The sequence below is a fragment of the Paramacrobiotus metropolitanus genome, unplaced genomic scaffold (assembly GCF_019649055.1).
Source record: "Paramacrobiotus metropolitanus isolate TYO unplaced genomic scaffold, Prichtersi_v1.0 Parri_scaffold0000028, whole genome shotgun sequence".
Classification (NCBI taxonomy): domain Eukaryota; kingdom Metazoa; phylum Tardigrada; class Eutardigrada; order Parachela; family Macrobiotidae; genus Paramacrobiotus; species Paramacrobiotus metropolitanus.
The window spans coordinates 354,328-376,353 of record NW_026570248.1 but is presented as its reverse complement, the minus strand read 5'-3'; the positions used below and the strand labels follow the sequence as shown (position 1 = coordinate 376,353).

At 41.5% G+C, this 22,026-nt stretch overlaps 3 protein-coding genes across 6 annotated transcripts; 1 reads left to right on the top strand and 2 right to left on the bottom strand.

The window, feature by feature from the left end:
- Window positions 1-931: 931 nt before the first annotated feature.
- LOC129588171 (protein PALS1-like) lies at window positions 932-14,964 on the bottom strand. Its single transcript, XM_055482292.1, is given in 11 exon segments — window positions 932-1,605; window positions 1,942-2,423; window positions 2,545-2,995; window positions 3,517-3,602; window positions 3,707-4,366; window positions 4,768-4,913; window positions 4,990-5,729; window positions 5,731-5,816; window positions 7,832-7,889; window positions 10,162-10,271; window positions 14,216-14,964. Coding segments are annotated over 11 exon segments (3,129 nt in total). The 5' UTR covers window positions 14,349-14,964; the 3' UTR covers window positions 932-1,428.
- A 1,234-nt stretch (window positions 14,965-16,198) lies between these two features.
- Window positions 16,199-18,714, top strand: LOC129588137 (uncharacterized). Of its 4 annotated transcripts, none has more exons than XM_055482241.1 (3): window positions 16,199-16,485; window positions 17,248-17,740; window positions 17,917-18,714. In XM_055482241.1, the coding sequence occupies exons 2-3, from the start codon at window positions 17,264-17,266 to the stop codon at window positions 18,394-18,396; spliced, it is 957 nt and encodes a 318-aa protein (XP_055338216.1). In that variant the 5' UTR covers window positions 16,199-16,485; window positions 17,248-17,263; the 3' UTR covers window positions 18,397-18,714. The 4 variants fall into 4 exon arrangements, with proteins under 4 accessions (XP_055338216.1, XP_055338212.1, XP_055338213.1 ...); XM_055482237.1 differs by lacking the exon at window positions 16,199-16,485 and adding an exon at window positions 16,868-16,985 and having other exon boundaries at window positions 17,228-17,740; XM_055482238.1 differs by lacking the exon at window positions 16,199-16,485 and adding an exon at window positions 16,872-16,985.
- A 238-nt stretch (window positions 18,715-18,952) lies between these two features.
- LOC129588071 (uncharacterized) lies at window positions 18,953-21,919 on the bottom strand. The gene is made up of 4 exons (XM_055482107.1): window positions 21,334-21,919; window positions 20,621-20,884; window positions 19,976-20,277; window positions 18,953-19,707 (listed from the first exon to the last, which is right to left on the bottom strand). Exons 1-4 carry the CDS (start codon window positions 21,515-21,517, stop codon window positions 19,225-19,227), a joined length of 1,233 nt encoding a protein of 410 aa, XP_055338082.1. The 5' UTR covers window positions 21,518-21,919; the 3' UTR covers window positions 18,953-19,224.
- Window positions 21,920-22,026: the final 107 nt, after the last annotated feature.

Genomic DNA, 22,026 nt, shown 5'->3' with positions numbered 1-22,026 from the left:
TACTAGTAATAATAAGCGCTCGTGTAAGTAATAATTACAGTAAGTAATATTACTGTAATTATTACTTACACGAGCGCTTATTAGTACTATAATAATCGAAAACAAAAAACATTTTAGAGTGATGAATCGTGAGCGTGGTAAATATTTCAATACTCCCATGAGTCACTCCCCTCTTTCAGTTTTTTTATGACCTGTCTCTCAAGCCATCAACTACATAGACAAATTAAGTATTTAAAATTTTAACACTTTAAGTAAGTACAATGCATACCACTGTTATAATTATGGATACCGGTACACTAGTTGACTACAGACTGCAGTGACTACACATGATGCATTAGACTTTCGGATTCCAAGTACTGTACTCAATAATTTATGGTATTTACATGGCAGTAGTAAATTTTCTAGATCTGCTGATTGTTTACTCATTTAAGTACGTAAACAGTAAAACCTAAGAATAAAAGATTTTTATTTTAACTGATTGTGAGATCTTCCACAGTCCACACATCGACAAATTAAACAATACAGATACAGTACACTGAGTACAGTAGCGCAAACCTTCGGAGTTGGAAATTCGGATCCAGAACAATACCAAAACCAGATCTAGTTGACCATAAAAATATAGGAAATGTTGCCTATATTCTGACAGAGATTACAGGCTCAGAGTTTCTCTTCATTTTGCTGATCATTTTACCCCGCTATTCATAATTTCCCAAGTAGGTATGTACATAGAAGAGTTCCAGATTCGTCTGTCAATGTGTCCACGCCATACCGTGCGTCAAGTAAACTTAGCAGTTTTTAGGACATAAAATTACCAAACTATTTATTTCTGATTATGAGCATTATGAGCTGCCACTTCGCGTGTTTTCCATTCGGAGACATCGTGAATAGTTCTTCCATAGAACTAGAAGTAAGTACGGTTTCCGAGGTTTTGTTAAGAAAACCCGTTCTTTGTTTGTAGTTAGCCAATCCTAGCTTATTCGAAAAACTCCATCAAGTTTTTTATTAGGCCTTACTGCAAGTAAAATAAAGGTAACCACAAAATTACAAAAATACAATACATGCAAACCGGAAGAATAATACACACAACTTACAGAGATACAAATTTCAATGCAGGAAGAACGAATACAGAAATTTGAGGAACAGGGCTGTTGATAGCAGCTATACTGGAGGAGACCGTTAAAAGATTTCAAATAATATACTACAAAAATAGCTGCCAAGAGCAAAGGATCAAAAGGGGGTCATCACAATCGTCTTTGATTGAAGAAACAGCTGGCAACAGCTACAGAAGGCGTGCCAAGCGTCCAGAGAACCTTGCCAGATGGTCCGGGAATGGGAATACACACACTACGTAAACCGTGGTAATCAGCTATGCCAAACGGTTACATCATCCAGAAAGCACGAGAGATAACAACACTCCAACTGAGCTAATCATCGAAGCCACTCCACAGGGATCCACTGCGGTTCACGCTCCAATCGATTGATTTCGTCCAGTAGTTCGGCAAAGGCTTTGTCAAAGTCCGTATTCACTATCACTAAATCAAAGAAGTGTCCGTACGTGTCTTCCATCTCTCGGGCGTCTTCGATGATGGCTTTTAACTCATCATCCTAGAGAAACAAACTCAACATCACCATAAAATTAAATGGAAGAGTATAATTATATCCTATTCTTGATGCAATATGTTCATATAACCTATCAAGATTTCAAAACAAAGCAGTGCACCAGAAAGTACAACATGCATTGCAATAATCGAATTAGACTGACTAAGGAAAACAAGGGCACGAAGTCACCAACAAAATCAATACAACTAACCAGAAGAAATTTCACCCAAAAAAACGCTGCACAAATATCGACCAGCCTTTTAACATTTGCATTGCAGATTACAACAAAATTGCATCTGGATCCTCGTTTATTTAGGAACGAGCACACAAAATCCTCAGTACCTTAGGATATGAACCCATTTTCTGCCGATTAAGCCGGAGTTTATCCAAAGAGGGTGGCGCAATGAAAACCACGTATGGCTTCAGATCGGATGCACGTAGCAGTCGTAAGGACTGCGGCTGAAGGTTTAGTATACAAATCTTCCCCTTCAAAGCCACATCGCGAATGGCATCAAAGCTTGTGCCATACAGATGTTTCTCAAATTCCCCATGTTCAACAAAGCGGGCCCGCGCAATATCCTCCTCAAACTGGTGTCGCGTAACGAAAAAATATGTGTAACCGTTGACCTCCCCTTCACGTCGGGGTCGTGTGGTGTGGGGGGTTACCGGGGCGAAGCGTTCAATATCCGTGGCCATAAGTCGTTCCCTCAGCTCTTGTCGGCCGACGTGATGGGGTCCGATGAGAATTATAGGACGTTTCTGGTTTTGTTTCGGATAATACACACCCACTTCTTCATACCATGGCGTTTCACCGGCATCCACATCTAAGAAAAACAGATACTGTTAAAGAAATGCGAAAATATTGTGATGTTATCAAATCACATTTTGACATATTCTGAAATTTATTCCATCACTTCGTAATTCAATTTGTAGAAGCAAACCAACCTAATGGAGATCCTGCAACGACCTTCTTGCGTTTCTTAGCCTTAGGCTTTTTGATTCCAAAGTGTTTACTCCCATGTCGCTTGCCAGTCCCCTTTCCACCGTTCATGTAAAGTCCATCGCCCATTTTCCGTAAGCGATGGTCTTCACGTTGCTGTTGAAAATCTTTACTAGGTATCAAACCGGCTAAAGTGGAACCGATTTCCTCTCCTTCCCGGTAGGCTTGCCACCAGTTACGGTCGTCATGATTGCGCACATGCAAAATGTCGCCTTTACGGAATGCTAATCCCAGATCGCTGCAGGGACAACGCACCTCCTCGGGGTATGTATCATCACCCGGATTAAAATCGAAGTGCGCTTTGACGTGCATGATATAGTCGCGTTTCGGCTGCACGTCCGCCAGAGTCGCTTGGGCCGGTATAATCACAAATGTCAATGTCCCCGTCATCTTATTCTGCAAACACACCGTGCGCACAATAAGAAACTGTATGATTATTCTGCAACAACTATTGGCAATACTGGTCAGCAGTTAAAACAGCACCTGCCGCAAAAGTGGGTGCCCGAAACCAGAAACTCTCATCTTTCCTGACAACAGATGGTATTCTGTACCGTGTTATATACCGGCATGACCGGTATATAACACGGCAACCTTGTTCTAAAAGTCTGTCTGGTGTATCGTCATTGTATTTAATTTGTAATTTAGTAACGAGCCAAATTTTGAATGATAATAACCAGAAATGGCGCCGACGCTTCTCAAACATTGGTAACTATTAATTACTCGTTTATGATGCAGCACAAACATTTATTTATCGAACCCTAATTACGCAAGAGCCATACGGCCTTGGAAACCGCATTACCACCTACAGAGGCAATCGTCAAAGCAAACGCTAATCTCAACGCGCCTTTTGAGTGTGTGGAAAGATGTCAGCAACCTGTACGACAGACAATACCACTTGACATCGCATCGAAACTTACCAACATTTCACAGACTTCATCGAGCGATTTGCCCCGCAAGTCAAACCCATTCACATCTAGTAATTCGTCATTTTCGTGCAGAAGGCCTGTGACAAAGGAGAAAAATGCAACAATTGGTCCAGCAGGCCATTGTGTAACTGGCGGGCAGCACAACAACTCAGGCACGTAACACTGCTTTTTCTGCACTTACCACTTTTCTGCGCCGCTCCTCCATGCACGATCCGTGCCACCATTACTCCACCGGTCTGAGGATCAATTTTAATGGTGGCACCCAGGGGATTTCCTCCAGTCTTTTCGATCTTCACGACGCGCATATCCACTCCAACGTAATTGGACTGACTAGGAGATGTGGATGTCGGAGGTAGCAGACCGTGGCCGTTCTCATCGAACGGCATGCTTACCGCATCACCACTCACACCGTCACCAGTATGTCCCTCCACAGATGTGCGAAAATTTCCATTAACAGCGAGAGCGTCACTAAACCGCGGCTGCACTTGTGCCAGTTCATCGCGATAGGCCGCTAGTTTATCGTGAGTTAAGAGTAAGTTTTCAAACTGGGGTGTGGACAAAATGGCCTGCAGCTCTTGGGCTTCTTGGTTGGAACACCCAGGAAGTATGCGTTTAACGGTTTCCATCAGGGTTTCCGCTGTTTCGGGCTTCATTGTCACCGGATCCGAAAGGCCGATTTGTCGAGATTCCAGCAAATGATGCAAATCAGCTGCGTTCTGAAATTCCGGAGTATCGAATAGTGCGTGCAAGAAACTGAGCTCCTCGGCGAATTCCCCATTCTCACGACGCAGGGCGTTCGATATCTGGTCCAATGCCAGTTTCATCGATTGCGCGTCCGGCACTGCAAGAACAGCACACAAAACGTGTTAAATCATCACAAGCTTGAACAAACATTATGACAGACAACAATGTGGAATGTAAATCGCAATCAAACTTCGCCGCTCACTAACATTTCTCCAGCACCAAAACTTTTTGCAATGTATGACTGTAATGTACTGCTGTAATAAACTGCTTACACGCTCTATCGTTCATCGAATCAATAGTCACACCAAAAAATTTTAATAATTCGAATAATTTAAACTGCAATGAATATAACATCGTTTGATATTTTAAAATTAATTTAATAAACCGCAGGCCCATCGATCATAGCCAGTAAACCACACTAGTTGGACGAATGTCAACTACAGTTCACGGCATCACATTAATCATGAAAAACCTGACAGTAAATGCGTAAACGATTACCGTTGTGTGAAGCCGACGCATCGTGTCCACGGTGCCCGTGAGCGTGCATTTCTTCTTCAAAGGCTGGATTGAGAAATCCTGGTGGAGAAGGCGGTTTGGCATTCTTTTCCAAAGCTTGTAATTTTTTCGATTCCCTGAGGGAATTGCTGGAAGAGGAGAGCGCATTAGTTCAGTTGCCCTGAATTCAAACCAAAGCATGTTGTTACTACGCATGTTCGATACCGTAGAAATTCATCCTTTCTAGCCCTTGATTGCTCTTCCTCATTTCGTTTGCGAAAGTCCGCTTGGTAGGATTTAATTCTCTCGGCATCCTGCATAGCCGGAGACGGAAGTACGGGTGTAGCGGCTGCCGCAGCAGGTTCAAATGGATGGTCTTTGTGCGATGAGGGATAGCGAGGCGGTCGCTTAATGCTGCCAACGAAAGATTCCGGCACATCTATGGCCATTTCCCGGTGATTACTAAACTGGATTTGCGCGGCCATTTCCTCCACAGGGGATGCGCCTAATGTGGTCTCGATTGCACTGTTTGTCGGCTGATGCGTGTGTAATAAGTTGGACACGCTGGTGTAAACTGGCACAATCCGGTTGGCTGCTGCGAATTGGACTTCCGGTAAGACTCTTACAGGAAATTCCTCCTCGTCAGGCGCTATGCAGAATCTAACACCTTCCTGTTTCTTCGATAACTGAATACACGTCTCGATGTTTCGCAAAGTTCGTTGTAATAAATCCTCTTTGGAGCGAGGCGGTTCTGGTATATCTGGAAATACTGTCTCAGGAACGGCTTGATTATTTTCGGTTGGCGACGGTTGGAAATCAGACTCGGGTACAGTCTCTAATGGAGATGCGGCAGGTTGCACAACGGAAATGCCAGCGTCAAGTTTAGCATTAGGAATGGTTAAATCTTCGGCTCTGCCATCCGTTAAAAGGTTGGTCATATCAAGGGGGCACAACTCCATCATTTTTATGCAGACGATCGAAATTCTCTCGAGTTTCATCATCGGAGGAAACGATGTATGCGTTCTGGATTGAATAAGTCGGAAACTCATCAACTAAAAAACGCCACCGTTAACAAACTATAATCAGCTGCTTTTACGGTCTGGTCTGTCTTGCGTCGTGTACAAGTAATACCACTACCACATCCGTAAATTAGAATGTCACCGTATAGAAAGCAGCGGTACGGGAGCACAGCGATAATCTATAACGGAAACAGCATTCCCCACACTTGATGATCCGCAGCGCATGAGAGGAATGAAAAACAATTCAAACTACACCAAGAGAGCTCTTTTCTTTACTCTATACAGCCATCTCCAGCAAAAACTGGAGCCGTGGTCGAACAGCACATGGAAACAACTAGCTGAAAACAGAAATCAGCAGCGCACTTGCTGATAACGTCGTTTCCTACCACCATAAATCAGATACGCTTCACTTGCAAACTATCAGCTTCAACATGAAAATTCAGTTAATTTGCACAAGCGGAAGCAAATGAAACTCAACAAAGAAGAGCGCTGGTCTATGAGAAATACATGAGAGGGAAAAACAGACGGAAAGGACACAGCTAACGCAAATGCCATACCGTACCACAGTCAAGTGCCGATAAGGTAAAGGGCAAAATAAATGCAGAAGTTTTGATATAAAACTATAAAAAAATTAAAAGCACATGCCTAATAGAGCGCTGCACCTGTCGGTGCGTGTTATATGATGAAACACGTGTCAGTGTCACCATTGTAAGCATCAACGAAATAAATTAATGCTCTACATTAATATACAAGATAATCTGCGTCAGTGATCGGAATCGGATCGGAATAAGTCAACAAAATACTAGTGAAAATCGGTGCGCATAAACGCTAAAGTCGCTAATATATTTATCTACGACAGCACCGATTTTCAGCACTAATGGTAACTGGTAAGTATATTTAAATATCTTGATTGTTAACAATTAGCACTCTTCTGTGTTTCTCCATAACATAAGGAAGAAGCTTCCATTTGAAAATGATCACAACGGTAAATTTCATCCTTAAATCAGCTGATTCACACGGGGCCTGATGGAGGGTACCGTGGTAAGGAAAATTAATTAAGCAATTTCGGTGTACAATACAACTGGTAAATTTTATTTACTTGTAAATATGTAGAAGTTATCTATCACCAAAATAGAATTTTCATTTAGCTTGGCAATATAAAGCATGACTGTGAGTAAAACAAAAAACTGGAAAAAAGTTATAACTTGCAGCTTGCTGCTTCTTATTACACCGCGTGCAGAAAATGAAATGTTAGGTAGGATGTACCAAATATTTACACTAATATTCATTGTCAACGAAGGAGTAAGCCCATATCTCGGAGAAATTTAGTATTATCATATATAAATTGTAGACAGTCTTAGATATTATTAGAACCTTAACATCCTGATGTCCGCCACGAACCTAAACTTGAGCAAATTTTTGAAAGAAAAACCGTACAGTTTTAAGACGGTTCGTTCCAGTTCTTCACATAATCAAAACTGAAGTCAATTTTCGTCATATGCAGCTTTCATACCTTCCGATTACTCAAAGAAAGCATACAATCCAGAAGCAATGTGTAATAAAACGTTTTCAAAGAAATCCAAACAAATGCAGGACTGCAGATCACGGAAAATATTCTGCCAAACCGACTAATGGCAAGACGAATGAATATGCGATGAGAGAAGAGTTTTAATCAGACAAACCAAAGCACTCTTAAATTGCATCATTGTGCAAGGTCGTGGTAAACGTCAGAGTTAATATGATGCTCTATAACGCACAACAGCTCCTATCGCGCTGCACCGCAAACATATCTCCATTTCACCAAAAACTAAATCGATTTCCGCTTTTGACCATCATCCCCGCGTAACTAAACAAACTCTCCCAGCGTCGTCGCTCTCTGCGGCTGTGCTGGCGTACAGTGCATCCACTATGCGGTCTATGAGTGAAAACTTATTCACTGCATCAACATCAATTTACGATCATTCGCAAAGCAGCTTACAAGCTGCGATAAAAGCCCTGAAAACTTCAAAGTACCATAATTACGGAGCGTCATAAGCCTCTCTACTTACCCAGCCGTCTGCCTTTCCTCCTCCGAACCTTCAGGCTCACTCGTCGGGATTTTATGCTCTGCAACAAACCAAGCAAACTATGCACCAGAGTCCTGTATTTACCCTACGTCATTTCGCACCTTCCTTTTTTTAGATCTCACACGATAAAACGAGAAATGCTTGTGTCCGCAACAAACTACAGTTAACATAACTCGTCACAAATTTCGTAAATTAAACTGCACTTGTTTAATAACTGATAGGTATCCATAAACACGTTGACGTTTAAATTTTTAAGTTTTAAATTTGTCAACACATCCAATTTGTCCAGTGCAACAGTGAACACACAACATGATGAGTCTAATACGTGCTTACCTAAATAGTAAATCCTTATCTTGCACTCTCACCGTTTCCCGTAAATGTAACTTAGTGCTTTATGATTGATAATATCCACACTAGTATAAACAGTTAGGAATAACTGATGCAATGCCAATGGATTAAAAATGGGGCCTTTACAGATTACTGACTGAACAGCCCTGATTTGATTTATGAATAGCATAAAAACATAATAAATAATAATAAAAGAGCCCAAAATGCACGATGGACTCGGCACATCAATACTATTCAGCATAGGAGATTTTCGTTACTGTATCCGAACCAAAAAATCTGTTTATGCAAAGAAACTGAATTTCGTTTCTAATTTTGTGTTTATAAAAAGCTTAAAACGAAGAAAAACCACGACATTTCGAAAATACAGCTTCGCTGAAATGGTTGTAGTTAAACTGTTAAAGGGACACAAATAATTCAAGCATGAATGCATTCCAAGACGAAGCCGAAAATGAAGGTACCGTCGTAGTACAATACATACATATGTGTACCGTTTTGCTGACTGGTGAATGCAATAAGTAATTCAATGCATACCAGTGCGAGACCCGCCCTACCGGTTCCACCAATGACAAAAATTATTTACTGAACGGCTCGGCTCACCAGTCCGTACTACGTCCGTACTCCGTACGTCGGACCGGGATACAGTGACCAGTGAGTTAAAATTTTTACCATACAATATTATTCTTATAATAATATCATATATTTCGCAACTTATTGCTAATCGACGGGTGTATTTTATCTTATTTCAAAAGATTACCGGCGTCAAAGACAAGTTCCACAGTTTCATTTTCAACCGCCGGCTATACGGGACTCTGTTTCTGTATTCTTAGGAGTACAGTACATAGTATTATCGTTAAACTTTTCAAAGTAAAGATGTGATAATTGTTACAGAGTACAGTACAGACTACATAATTATGTACCACCTACCAAGTACCAACAATAATACGGATTTGCACGTTCCTCGGTTTCTCTGCAGGCTTTTTATTTTTCCCTGCATTTTAATCTGACTCGGGTGAGTTATTTTTCCATGCATTTAAAGCTTATTTCGAGATGGTTGTGCTGTAGTTAAAACCTCGTAGAGCTTGTGCAGACTCCAGTATAGTTTTCAATCTTGCCGTTAGGCTTCTTTCGTGTTCAAAGGAGAACTCCTTTTTAACGAACAACTGGGCACAAAGAAGTTCAACGCCGCAGAGCAAAACTCTTCTTTTCCGTCAATAATGATACACTGTTTTTTGGTATGTCATTCCGTCATCCGTATAGTTTTCTCCATCAGCAATGCTGTTTTCAAACATACTGATTAAGCTATGTCTGCATACACTAGTATCTTATAATTATCACATATCTGTATACGACATCTTAACCTAACTGTAAGTTCAGTTTCAAATGAGGTTTTATGATTTTTATCTTAAATTATTCAAAGTAGGTGGCAAGAATATTTTCTTGCCAACCCCACCTAACCGGTATCGATGACGGTGCAACCAGATACTTACTTCCATAGTGTAATATAGATATGTACGTATGGCTTGGTGCTATTAATTACTATATAGCGATATGGAATGTTCCTCAAGAACACGAACCCTACCAATTCGCCAAATGCACTATTATTATTAAATACTAATACTCATTTGTAAAGTATGGTAAGATACTTTATAATAGCTGTTCAATACTGTACACTGTATGACACTTACAGTACGATTAGAAGGTAAGTACCTCGTACTTTCTGATGACCCCAAAAACTGAAGTCATTGGCACTTCACCAACGCCATAATTAAAACCTATGTGCTCACTCCAATATACGTAAGGGAAACTTATTAAAACTTAAAACGTTGACAACGAGAAGAAAATTTAAGGTTCCATGAAAGGTTACGATGATTAATGAGTTATGCGCTTTGGCATTACGTACACGCACGTACAGAGCTTTACTAGCTGCAGCTGGTGATGGGTTCTATCCGTACTTCTATGCTTACTTCGTGAATGTGATTAATAACATCGCTGTGAGAAGCATCTTCTAGTTTTTTCCCATTCACTTCCAGAATTTCGTCGCCCATTTCCAAACTGGGATGATCTGCCGGGGATCCTGCAGAAAGAAAATAATGGTATCATGCAAACTGAATGCACTTCTTTTATGCCTACTAAGCCTTCTGTAAAACAAAATTAAGAAGAGGCCGAGTTTACACACTGCAGTGACTGCGCATGCACCGATAAATGTATGCTCAATAATCAGTCGCTACGTGATTAATTTTTTTAACATGTTCTGACTAGAGCAGACCTAACAAATACCGGGTGGCCGAACAAAATGTCACCCTGATTTACTAAGGTGCACTGGGCCTCTCGAGTGCTTGATTGGCTTGATTTTAGTTTTATTCGAAAGAGCAATTTCCGTTACAGAAAGACGTTAAGTCAAATGAACAAATTTAAAAGGGTCTCCTTTTTTCCTGAATTATTTTGAAAAATGGGTGGAGTTGAGTGATATCCTGGAAACAAAAATTCGATTTTCCCTGTTTCTAAATTTAAATTGTAGATATTCAGCAAAGTAAGTTGTTGTTTATGACGCTACTGTTTCGGAAAGAGAGATTGTTCCTGGTTTTTTCAATGTATAAAATAGCGACATTCTAGTGACCCTGACTGGCCAAGAAGCGAAAGATTTGATACTCATTACATTTGATCCTCATGAAACGGGGTAGCAGGCTTTTTGAAAACAATTTGCAGATCATCGCTTCGAAAGCAGACCTGGATCATACCCGTGTTTGGAAGGGTAATCATCCACCTACAATTGGCAGTTGAAGCAGCGCTCTTCGTTGCACCCTGTGCTGAACAATAAAATTGTAACGAAAATACTTAAAAAAAACAGATGAAAAAAATCGTAATTTTTTCGAACAGTCATAAAGGTTGCGTAGTGCATAGCTCATCCAGCGCATGCACCATCCCAACAATTTTTTCCTGACTAAAAGAGAAAGTGCTACTCTAGATAAAACAATTAAAAAACTGAAAATAATGTGCAAGGACAAAACGTGAGGCGCAGTTTTGAACTTTGCGAGCTGGGACACTAAAAATTTCTACACGATTTCACTTGGCGCCATCGTCAACGAAGAGTCTCAGTTTTTGAAAAAAAATTTTGATTGTTTTTAGTAGCTTACGAAATTGTCTATCAAATGAGTCTATCCGGTTTAAGTTACGTTACGTGGTTCGCGCAGGGCAAAACAAACGCAAAAGGTGACATTTTGATCGGCCACCCGGTACAGTACAAGTACGAATGTGGCTGACGTGAGATTCGAAACGTTCGATCCCAGTTCCCATTAGCCATGATTTCAAATGTAATTATTACTTATTACCCAACATATTATACCTGAGAGCTAATGAATTTTATTTCTGGAATAACTAACAGGAAATGATATTTTTGTTGTCAACTGCTAACATTACAGTACTTCTCGCAGTTTCACCACTACTGCAGTAACTAAATCAGTCTTGAGTAATATATAAAATCTGCGTGATTCCCTCGCCTATAAGTAACTCTATACCAAACAATGGAATCTTTATTATTATAAGAGGGAAATGGACCTCATAATCCGTGACCTTTGCGTATCGATTAAAGTACGTACATAAAAGTCTCCGGGGCAAGTAGCATATATAGTTAGCGTATCTAGCTGAGGCACCCAAACCGAAAGTTTCCATCATTCTAATTACTGAATACGACGTTTCATCCCTTTTGCCATATTTTTTAATTTTTTTCTACTGTTCAGCGTGCGGTTAAGCCAAGAGCGGTAGAGCATTTTTTACTAGTCACAATTTTCAATTATGCGCAGCATATTATAGGACACTACCGTAGACGTATATACGTCTGCCATTAATATTGATTAATCACATGCAACTTTAAAAAATCATTTCCGTACTGAATTGTAAGAAATGAACAGCAAGATTCTAATTTTTAATTGTATAAGTCATACACCAGCAGTTCTAGGCCTTTTTTCCATGCAAAGTTAATGTCTACAGCCTTTGCAATTGTAGAAAATCTATAATTGTTCCAGCGCGGTCCTGTTAAAATGTTACGTAGCGTATCGGAACTGCACTGCTCTACGCACTCTACATTACATATCAGAATCTTAAGCGTTAGGGAAGTGATTTGGTAATAATTTTTTCTTTCTGGAAACTTAATTACAGGCTTCTATAACGAAAGGTAATTACATACTTTTTTTGACTTTTTTTTACCAAAAATGCTTGGTATAGAAGCCAGTCCATGCAGCCTGATTTTAAAACGTTCTCAGATAAAAATTTTATCTGCTTCTGAACTGACAGCAGTTAAAGCGCGGCTGAAATTTTGCACGCGCAGTTTTGAACACGCAGAATTAATTTTAATAAGGCCACAACTAATTTCTCAGCACAAGTAATTTGATGTAAATAGGTGTCTTAATGAAAAGGACTGAATCAGAGTTGGACTGCAAATGAAAACATACGACAATATTGTATTTTTATTTCGAAATTAAACTAATAACTCCAGCAGTGCAGTTGCTTTATTAGTATTGTTTTTAGATTTTATATCAGAGATGTCTCGAAAATTAAGTAGTGGCCTTAATGACACAAAACAAAATTACAACAATTTATTGTGGTTTGCGTACAAAATAAATAATCAGCATTTAGTAGGTACATGTACAATAGCCTGATGTAGGTGCAGCTGACGTATTACGTAATATCACAGTATACGCTGCAACTAGTGTTTAGAACTACTCGTAATTAGCCGGTGTTCAGTAATTTGCTGCTAGTATATATAATAAAATATTCCTACGCCAAACATACACTAGTAATTCCCGAGTGTGGACACATCCCAGTATATATTGCATCGTTTACGTAACATATCCCTTCCTTACGTAGTCACAAAAATTGATTTACATGTGCTATGACGGAAACAGCTGTATATTGAGTTGGGGATTCGGGATGAGATAGTGGTGCTTTTGTTTCTAACTGCCGCACATGCGTATTGTGGCCGGAATACTTGTATCAGTTCTGCTATACACTGCAGCATGCTATGGACGTCAAACTGTGCTGGCACAAGGACTCTTAGTTTTGCCGTGCGGAAATGATGGGTTTCCCACTAATTCTCATCAGTTGTCGCGTCTTCTATTCATAAATCCTCTTTTGCATTCAGCATGCCTCATTTAGCAGCTTCATAAAACAGCAGGATTTCCGAGCGGATGAGGGAATAAAGAACCACAATATTTTCGCTCCCGGCTTTAAATCAGTTTAACGTGTACTTTTTACAGCGAAGTGTATAACGCGTATGAATAGTCGAATACCGCCGCTGCATAACAGTTTACCAGGCTGGGTTAACTGGCTAGTTCTCGTTAGTGTCATTGAATGCCGATATGTTATGATAAATCAACCTTTTTCAGTCGTGAAGATGCATTAATATTCGTTTTGTTTGGTTTACAGAAAGGTAAAGGTTTTTCAACCAGGAGTGAATGTGAGCTTGGAGAGTAGCTATAAGCACTACCGAAGGGAAGTGCAAAGTCAACCATTTATCGGAAATCGATTTAGAACGTTTAGGACATGCGAAACGGGTCTACTAACGAAGTCCACAAGCTGTAAAAGTTTCCTGCTCTGCCAGTCAGTTCCGCCAGGGCACTGTATGCTTATTGTGGCTGGCGCATAAAATTCCAGAAAAATAGGGGACGACGAGAACGTCAATTAAATTGTCGTGCAGAAAATTAATTTACATAAAATTACCGAGCTGAATAGTACGCCACTCCTTTCAACAGCCGTTTTGTCCCTTGGTGAAGTTAATTATATAAGCTGTCCGCGATAGCTCTACAGCTAATTAGCGAGAAGCGATGGACGTGTTGGCACATAGTGATCATTAGCTGCGCCGTGATAAGTATATTCGTACCATTTCCCAAAACATGTTGATTAATTAGGCAACATGTACTGTACATGCAAGCAGCCACTGCATGCCGACGACGCCGAATCACGTAAACAAATCACCACAGCATTCTACACGGATTTGTACAAATTACTCGTAAGAGTCCTTACCGAATAACTTGATTTTCCCTTCGTTATTTTCAGCCACCACCACACAGTAACCCGATAACACTTTGGTCGTCTTCGCCGGCACCTTGCGCGTCATCCTGGGGATTTTTAGCTGGAGCACTACGTACTTGACCATCCAAATAGCGCTAATATAACGACGCTATGTCAGGCAACAAATGGCCGAACACAGAAAATTCACATCATATGTTAAACATTTCTGAAGAGGCACGAATGGATCTTCCATCCAAAAGCACATCGAGGATAAAATAGTGATTTCCGCAAAAACTACCGCATTCCTTACGGCTGTCGAAAGTAATCGATAGACTTCAATGAAGTTTTTGGCTGATATGACAAAAACGAAAATTACCGGTTAGCCTGGCGTTTGCACTTTTCGCTGCTTGGCGCGGATGTATTTATCTTTATGTGTTCCGACAATGGGATCCCGCATATAAAGCAAACTCCCTTATAAAGACCAGCCGACTGGAAGGAAATGTAATACTAGAACAATATTGAAATCTTCTGTGTATTCCGCATCCGTTAGTGCTCATTTTGCCGAAAACGTCCGTGCACGGTGGCGAAGTTGATAACAAAATATTAGGAAATCAGGGATAAACGCAGCCAGTCGTACACAGTCGTGTGTGTGTGCATGTGTGTGTATAGATGCGATGGTGCAATAGCAGCAGTGTACAAGTGTCGTTAGTCCTGCGCGCCGCATCTTCCTAGGCCTCGTACGCCACTACACGCACTGGCGGCATCTGTACTGCCGTTTCCCTGACACGGAAAGATTACAACAATTCCACTGTATGACGGTTTGTCATCCCAGTAAGCTATGGCCATAAGAAGAGGCGATCAGGATCAACTCATGCAGTATTTTCAGGGCGTGTGCGCGTCTGATTAAAGCCGGCGAAACGGCGCGCACGGCGTACACAGCTTCATCCGGCAATGTTCAAAGTTCTTCATCGGTCTATGTCGGAAATTATGTGCTCGGCTGACAAGGAAGACAAGTGGACAGCTGCGTCCATAAAAAGTGGTTAATTCTTCGATAGTGATTGTGATAAAATCTTATGAAACGTCCCGTTGCAGTTGGGCGTACGCGGCCGTAACGTCCCTGTTGCCACCGTAAAACTGTTGATCATGATGATTACTAGACGTACCAGCGGAAATGTACAGAGTGGAATTTCTTCGTACGGGATAAACTTAATTTTCCGTTAACTGAGTACGGTCACAATTTAACTACCGGGTTAAGATGTGCTGCAGGGTGGCTCAACAATGGCGAAGGAAAAGGAAAAGCTGCGTTTACCATTTCGAGATTAACAGCCCTCGTATTAGCGCCGTCATGGGATCGTTTTCGGGCAGGATTGGGGATTGCGCCGCAAGCATCTCAAAGCTCAAGTAGTACCGCGACGAACTTCAGATACGATTTCAAACATACGAGCATGTCACACACACTGGGGCAATATGTATGCTAATGCACGGGATATAGCCCAATATTGTTTGCAAAACCGGAATTTGTATGAGCTTCTGCTTCTTTTTGTATTTGATAGCGATACGCCGATACTTAACTGGAAGTTACATAACTTATTTTAATCGAATTTGAGATAACATAAAGCAGTACCTATAGGGCTAAAACTTATTGTTAACACTGCCGGCTGCATGAACGCGTTTACTTGACTACTCGTACGTCATTAATATTAAAATATTCACAAACGTTACCAACGTTCCGTACGCGCGTTACGCTACGTTCCAGAATAACAATAAATTGCGAGCATCGACTATATGATGCAAGTAGATACGATAAACAAAAAAAATTTATTCAAGATAAGGCTGTATCGGATGTCGCTTATTAATTAATCCGGACAGATTGAAGTCATGTGCGCCTTTTATTCCGATATTAACAAAACAAGGGTTGACAGTTTGATGCTACTATGCTGCAAGAGTATATGGACGATAATCACTGGATATCGTCGGACTTCGGATTGAATTACGCGGCTTCCATGCCGCTCTGCTCTATAATATATCCTCCGTTGTTAATTAAAAGTAAATGGAAGGCTATACTGCAAATTAGAGTTTCGTGCAACTACTCTGTACGTCTCGGTCCTCGGTACATCCGCCAACACTGATCATGATATGGGAAAATCTGGAATGGTGTCCTCAGTTCGCTTCAGGAGAAATAGATAGCTACTCCAGTGCTTCCACTGGGTTTGTTTTGTAAATTGAAAAAGTTTCCCTGCTGGACTTGGATCAACGGAGGTCCGAATTTCCGGAATCAAACGGTAAACGCATAATTATGGGGTCAGGGGTCTGTTGTTATGGGTATTATGTTAAATTAAAGGCGAAATGTACTACGAACCTGTTCGCTTTTGAATAATCGAGAATTTAGGTAATTCCAAAGACGAAAAGATCCAACTGTAATATGTGAAACAAATTTTTGTTGCTGCCGTAAGCCGTTTATGGTTAGGTATGCCTGGTTATGCAATAAGGTCACGTCAATACGCTCGCGCCCGGAAATGCCGGAGAAATACTAAAGAGAAAAAAGGCAAACTCAGGCAGCTGCGTACCATTAGGAGGTACGAAGCGCGTTTGATCCTTCTGACAAGTGAGCATTCCTAATGGCGCTGTCAGCTCTGCAGTCTGCAGTGACTCTGCACATAGAGTGCCGCTTTTTTCCAGTCGTGAATAAACAGATCTAGAAGTTTCAAATTAATTTTCTGATTTCACTTTGCTTTTTAAAAGAAAGCATCTGTTCACGAGTATCTTTTAGAAAGCGCTTTAGGTAAGTAGTTATTATCCATTGTCATCGAACTGCATTTTGAATTGAACCAAAAGGAAGGTAAAACCGTAAAAGTACAGTACTGTTGTGAAATAACACTTAACTGTCGTACTTCATGGGACATTTTGCTGATTTTGGTGCTGAATCGTTATTTGTTCGATTTGTTTATTTTTTTAAATTGCAGTTTTTTGTCAGCTTGTGCAGTGCTCATCGTTACTGGATTAGCACTCATCTTTTTCTTGCAGATTTTTTTGGTGATTCGCAGGATTCTGTCTTTCTACATGGATTCTACGGTCTCTCTCTCAACCAACAGTAACCACGCTTCGGCTTTCCGTATTCCAGAGCGTCTAAAAAGTGACTATGAACGTTATTTGGAGCGGCGAGTGTTCGAAGTACTCAAAGACGTCCGACCGTGGGGAATCAACGGGGAGACTCTGAAATGGCTGCTGATGAATCGCTTGGTGCGCGAAGAAGACGAAAAAAAGTTTCCCCTTCCTTCAGCCGATGATGTGGATAAAATTATGAAAAAATACTGGAATATTGAGCAAGTCAAAAAACAGCAGCAACGCGACGAAATCCGCGCTTTGGAAGTTTCCGTGAAGGACGAGAAGCCCACCAAAGGCTACACCACTCCTGCTAATGGGATTTTGGGCACGCGGATCTTCGCCGACATCGGGGCCGATGTGACTGTTGTGCGCGAAGCTGCACGCATTTTAGAGAGCCGAAAAAAAGATAACAAAACCAGCAAACTGAGACAGGTTGGTTACTTCAGTAATGATGTTTTCACAGTTTATTTTCTGAAAATACAAGTTGGCCACACTTGATTTGTTTTAATATTATTTGATCAGTAAATTAAATTGATTGATTTTTTAATTAATTTAACGAAATTAAATTTGTTTTTGAGTTAGTTCCTTAAATACTTTTGAATGTGTAGGAGTACGACAAATACATGGCTGGTTTCGACACACTCAATATGGTTAAACCAGTGATCAGCGTGGTGAAGGAGAAGGACGAGTGCAAAGCCGCGACGGAGCAGCTGTTAGCCTACGAAACTCCGGTGTCTCCCAATCGCTGGGAATGGCTGCCGGATAAGGATCGCCTGCGCAAATCGGACAAAGTGGAACAGGTCGCCAAGATCCTTTTCACGGACGACAAAGAAGGACAGCGCCGCCGCACGACAACGAACGCCAGCGCCTCGTCAGCCTCCAGCAACGCGTCGAAGCCGAGCAACGAGGCGGCCATGTCCATCAAAGTGGAACCCAACGGCGAGTCCACCGGAGCACTACCGAAGCCGCAAAAGGGACGAAAACGCAAAGATCCCGAAGCGGCTGCGCCTTCCGCAGCACCCAAAGAAGCGGCTGTAGCTGCGACGCAGAACAACCGCCCCACGCGACGCCTGAAGAAGCCCGAGTAGGGGTGGTGATGGAGGAACATTCCTGATGGGCCTTACTGCAGGCTGTACATGGATTTGCAGCAGTGTTCTTGGTTTACCATTTTTTGTTGTATTTAATTTCCCAGGATGCGCAAAGTGCGTATGGATGTTCACTTTTCGCTGTTTGATCTGCAATTTGTTTTCAGTTAGTACTTAGTAGTCACTTAGTACGAACTTCACGATATCGTTCTCGCTTTTGTTATTACGGAATCAGGGATGGTGTGCAGAAACGTGCACTTTTTCGATGATTTGTTGTTGTTATGATGTTCGATATCAGAGATACATTTCTAGGATAAAAAACTTGTCTTGTGGAATATTTTCTAAGTTCTTCGCTACATTAGCAAAAGCATTATGTTGTGTTAACTTGGTATCTATTCTCACTTTCCGCATTACCTTCCTCTTTTACGAAAGTCAAGATTTACATGCAGTCAGCATCTGCAGTAAGTTGCCAGTAACAGTATGTAAAGTTCGCTGGCTTTGCTTCCAGCTGCGGTAGCTTCAGTTGTTTCAAGGCGGAAGACTGGAGATAGACAACGAACCATTGCTTATCGCTCTTAGTAATTCGGTAAAAACTATTTTACAAAACTCAATCTCCCTGAGCTGCAGAAAACACAGCAGTAAGGATAAAACCTTATCAGTAACTTCAGAAAGCAAGGCAAAAATAATTGTAACACCCATTATCAAAACGGCACAGTTGGGAACAAAAAGTCAGTCACAAAATGGAACTTTAAACCGGAAAGCATACCCTCAAGCTAATACAACTCAAAAATATCTTCGATAAAAGTGAAATGGCCAGATTCCTTTGACGTATCACACCTGAGATCCCCCATCCGGGCTATTCAGCGATTTCGTGTATACCAGCGGACTGGAATGCTTGCCAACAGGGGTGGTGGCCGCGCTATCGTTTCCCGATACAAACGAGTCATACGATTCCGATTCATGGAAACTGACGCTGTCACTGCCCGAATCGAAGGGTTTCCCCGTAGTTCCACTACCTTCGTCTATGGAGATCACCGAATCAGACCGAGAAACATCGGAATTCACCGATCCGCGCCGCATCAGATCAGATCCTGGTCGTTTCTTATGTTTCAAGCCTCGAACGGTACTCGGTGGCGGCATTAAAGCGAAATCCGGATCGAAACCGGCTTCCTGATCCTCCACGACCCGGTCAGGAAAGCTTGCACTGGGACGAATGCTGCTATGAGAAAGATGTCCTTTTCCCATACGGCGCATCACCGAGCTGCGAATCTTCGCGTTAAAGGATCCAACACGTCGCATGCTGGATGAGATGGCCTGCAAAATACAAGAAAAAAAAATTATTTCGTACATGCGTAGTTCATCCGCCCATTCGTTGGTGCCTGTTGACAAAAGTACGAAGTAGAAACCCACGCAAAATGTGCAAATACTTCTGACGCAAATTTTCGAATTTTTTTACGAACTCATTTTTTTAATTTTCGAAAAACTAAATTCGAAAATTATAAATCGAAAAACCACTGCACAGCCGTATTCTAGTGCCAGATCGACTTCATTGCCACAGATTTCAATTACGTGTGAGTATTACCGTGGAAAGTGTTGTTGCTTTTCTGGTAACGACCGGGCGCGCCTGTGCCTTCTGCGCGCGGTGCCGGTTGCGGTCTGCGTACTGTTCTGGTATTTTTCCGCTGTAGTCGAATTCTCCCGGATCCGCTTTGCAGTGCTCCAAAAGCGCTTTAACGAGATCCTTGTGCTGCCGCATGTAAGCAATATGCAGAGGAGTGTAACCAGCGCGAGATTTCGCTCCTACGTTCGCGTGATACGCGTCCACAAGGAATCGAACAATTTCAACGTTCCCGTGGTGAGCAGCCCAGTGCAAAGCCGTATAACCTGAAAATAATTTTCGGTAATCCTCCGACTCATAAATCATAGCTGATAATTAACAACAACACGGACGGCGTTCTATATGTTGCGGCCATCGAATAAATTACAAACGGTTGGTCTCACAAATTTGCAAAATATGCAGCTAAAAAAATTAGCTATTCGTCACGTTTCACAGATCGCGACCGATTGAGATGACTGGTGTCCCAGAAAATGCGCTGTCAGTTTCGCCTGCTCTTGCCTACTGGCTGGAAATGAACATACCACAAGCGAACCGGCTGCTACGCCAATCATGACGCTAATTATGCAATCACTAACAAAAATGAAGTCACCGACTACTTTACTTACTTACCATTTCCGATATCACGAAGAAAAACCAGCCGCGGCTCTTCTCTGGCCATGCGCTTGATACTGCACGTATCGTCTTTGGCTGCCATCACAAACCACTTTCGCGTCAGCGCACTGTCCACAATTACCTCCTGCAGTGCAGCTCCAGCCGCCGGGTTTACTGCCTTTTCGCTTATGGGATTCGCGTTCTTTTCTGGAGTGGACAGACCATTTGTTGGCGTTTTCAAGGGTGTGCTGCCACGTGACCGGCCAGCATCCAGCGCCAAAGCTGTAAAGAATTTTTAATCAATATGGCGAAGGAGAAGTAGTGTTTTTATTTAAGACTCAGTATGGCATTGCCGCAGTAACTACGACTAAATTTTAAAACCATTTATGAAGGCAACCAAGTGAACCATAAGCACCATATCCATATCTGGCAAAAACGTTTAAAAAGCCCTTACACTCGCTTGTATTAGTTGTATCTACCTTATTGTCGACTTAAACAGGGCCGCAGCCGTAAAATTTGTGACATATTTTTAAAAATTATGAAAACACGATCAAATTCCTTAAAAAAAGGCTACTGCTAATTTCGAATTCATTTATTACGCATAAAGTTCGCAATTATCGTTACAAAAAATTATACGTAGTAAAGTTAATATAACATATTAATAATTAATTTCACTGATTACACTCCAGGATTACACTAAGCAACCCAGATAAGCCAGAAAAAATATTTACCCGCGATAGTTTTTTCAAAAGCTCCCCCGAACCCTTTCACAATCCCCTCCGGAACAGCTTCCACTTTATTGCTGAATTCGTCTTTGTTGGGATTTTGCAGGACAAGTGGCGGTCCACTAAACTTTCGCGGGACAGAAAGTTTTCGAGGAGATTCGAAATCTGGATTATTCACAACTGATTCCATTTCAAACAACCGAGTAAAACTAAATTTCTACAGAATCTGCAGTTTTCCGTGCTCTGTACTGGCAACAAACACTTGAGTGGCAAAGCGGTCAGCAGGAGCCGATTTGAAAGTTATGGTACTGTATGTATTATCATCCACACATGGCTGCTGGTCAGAGCTTCCGAATTCAGAACAGACGTGCAGTGTTACTGTTACAAGCAGCGATGTCGCACATGCTATGCACACCATAAAGATGTTGTCTCTACGACTCTAACGTACCAAACAAGTTCATCCGCATTTTTAAAGCAAACAATGCCACACAAACATTTACAAATCTACGAAGGTAAATAATACGCACGCAGTAATCGCTAGAATGACTAGAAAGGCTCGTTGTGATAGTGCTCTGCTGATTGCTCGTCAGTCGTCGTGCTCTACGATTTCTTTCGACCTGATTGTGTGTATCATCGCCGAGCGTAGAGCAATTGAGAGGGGACGCTTACCCTGGGTTTTCAACGTAAATGGCAACCACC

What these genes read in the sequence shown, in the direction of transcription:
- LOC129588071 (XM_055482107.1), bottom strand. Translation starts at nt 21,517, where the DNA reads ATGGAATCAGTTGTGAATAATCCAGATTTCGAATCTCCTCGAAAACTT. An exon ending in TTTTGAAAAAACTATCGCGG is followed by an intron (nt 20,885 to 21,333) that starts GTAAATATTTTT and finishes AATTCTTTACAG; the next exon opens with CTTTGGCGCTGGATGCTGGC. An exon ending in TCTTCGTGATATCGGAAATG is followed by an intron (nt 20,278 to 20,620) that starts GTAAGTAAGTAA and finishes AATTATTTTCAG; the next exon opens with GTTATACGGCTTTGCACTGG.
- LOC129588137 (XM_055482241.1), top strand. Translation starts at nt 17,264, where the DNA reads ATGGATTCTACGGTCTCTCTCTCAACCAACAGTAACCACGCTTCGGCT. An exon ending in AAACCAGCAAACTGAGACAG is followed by an intron (nt 17,741 to 17,916) that starts GTTGGTTACTTC and finishes TTGAATGTGTAG; the next exon opens with GAGTACGACAAATACATGGC.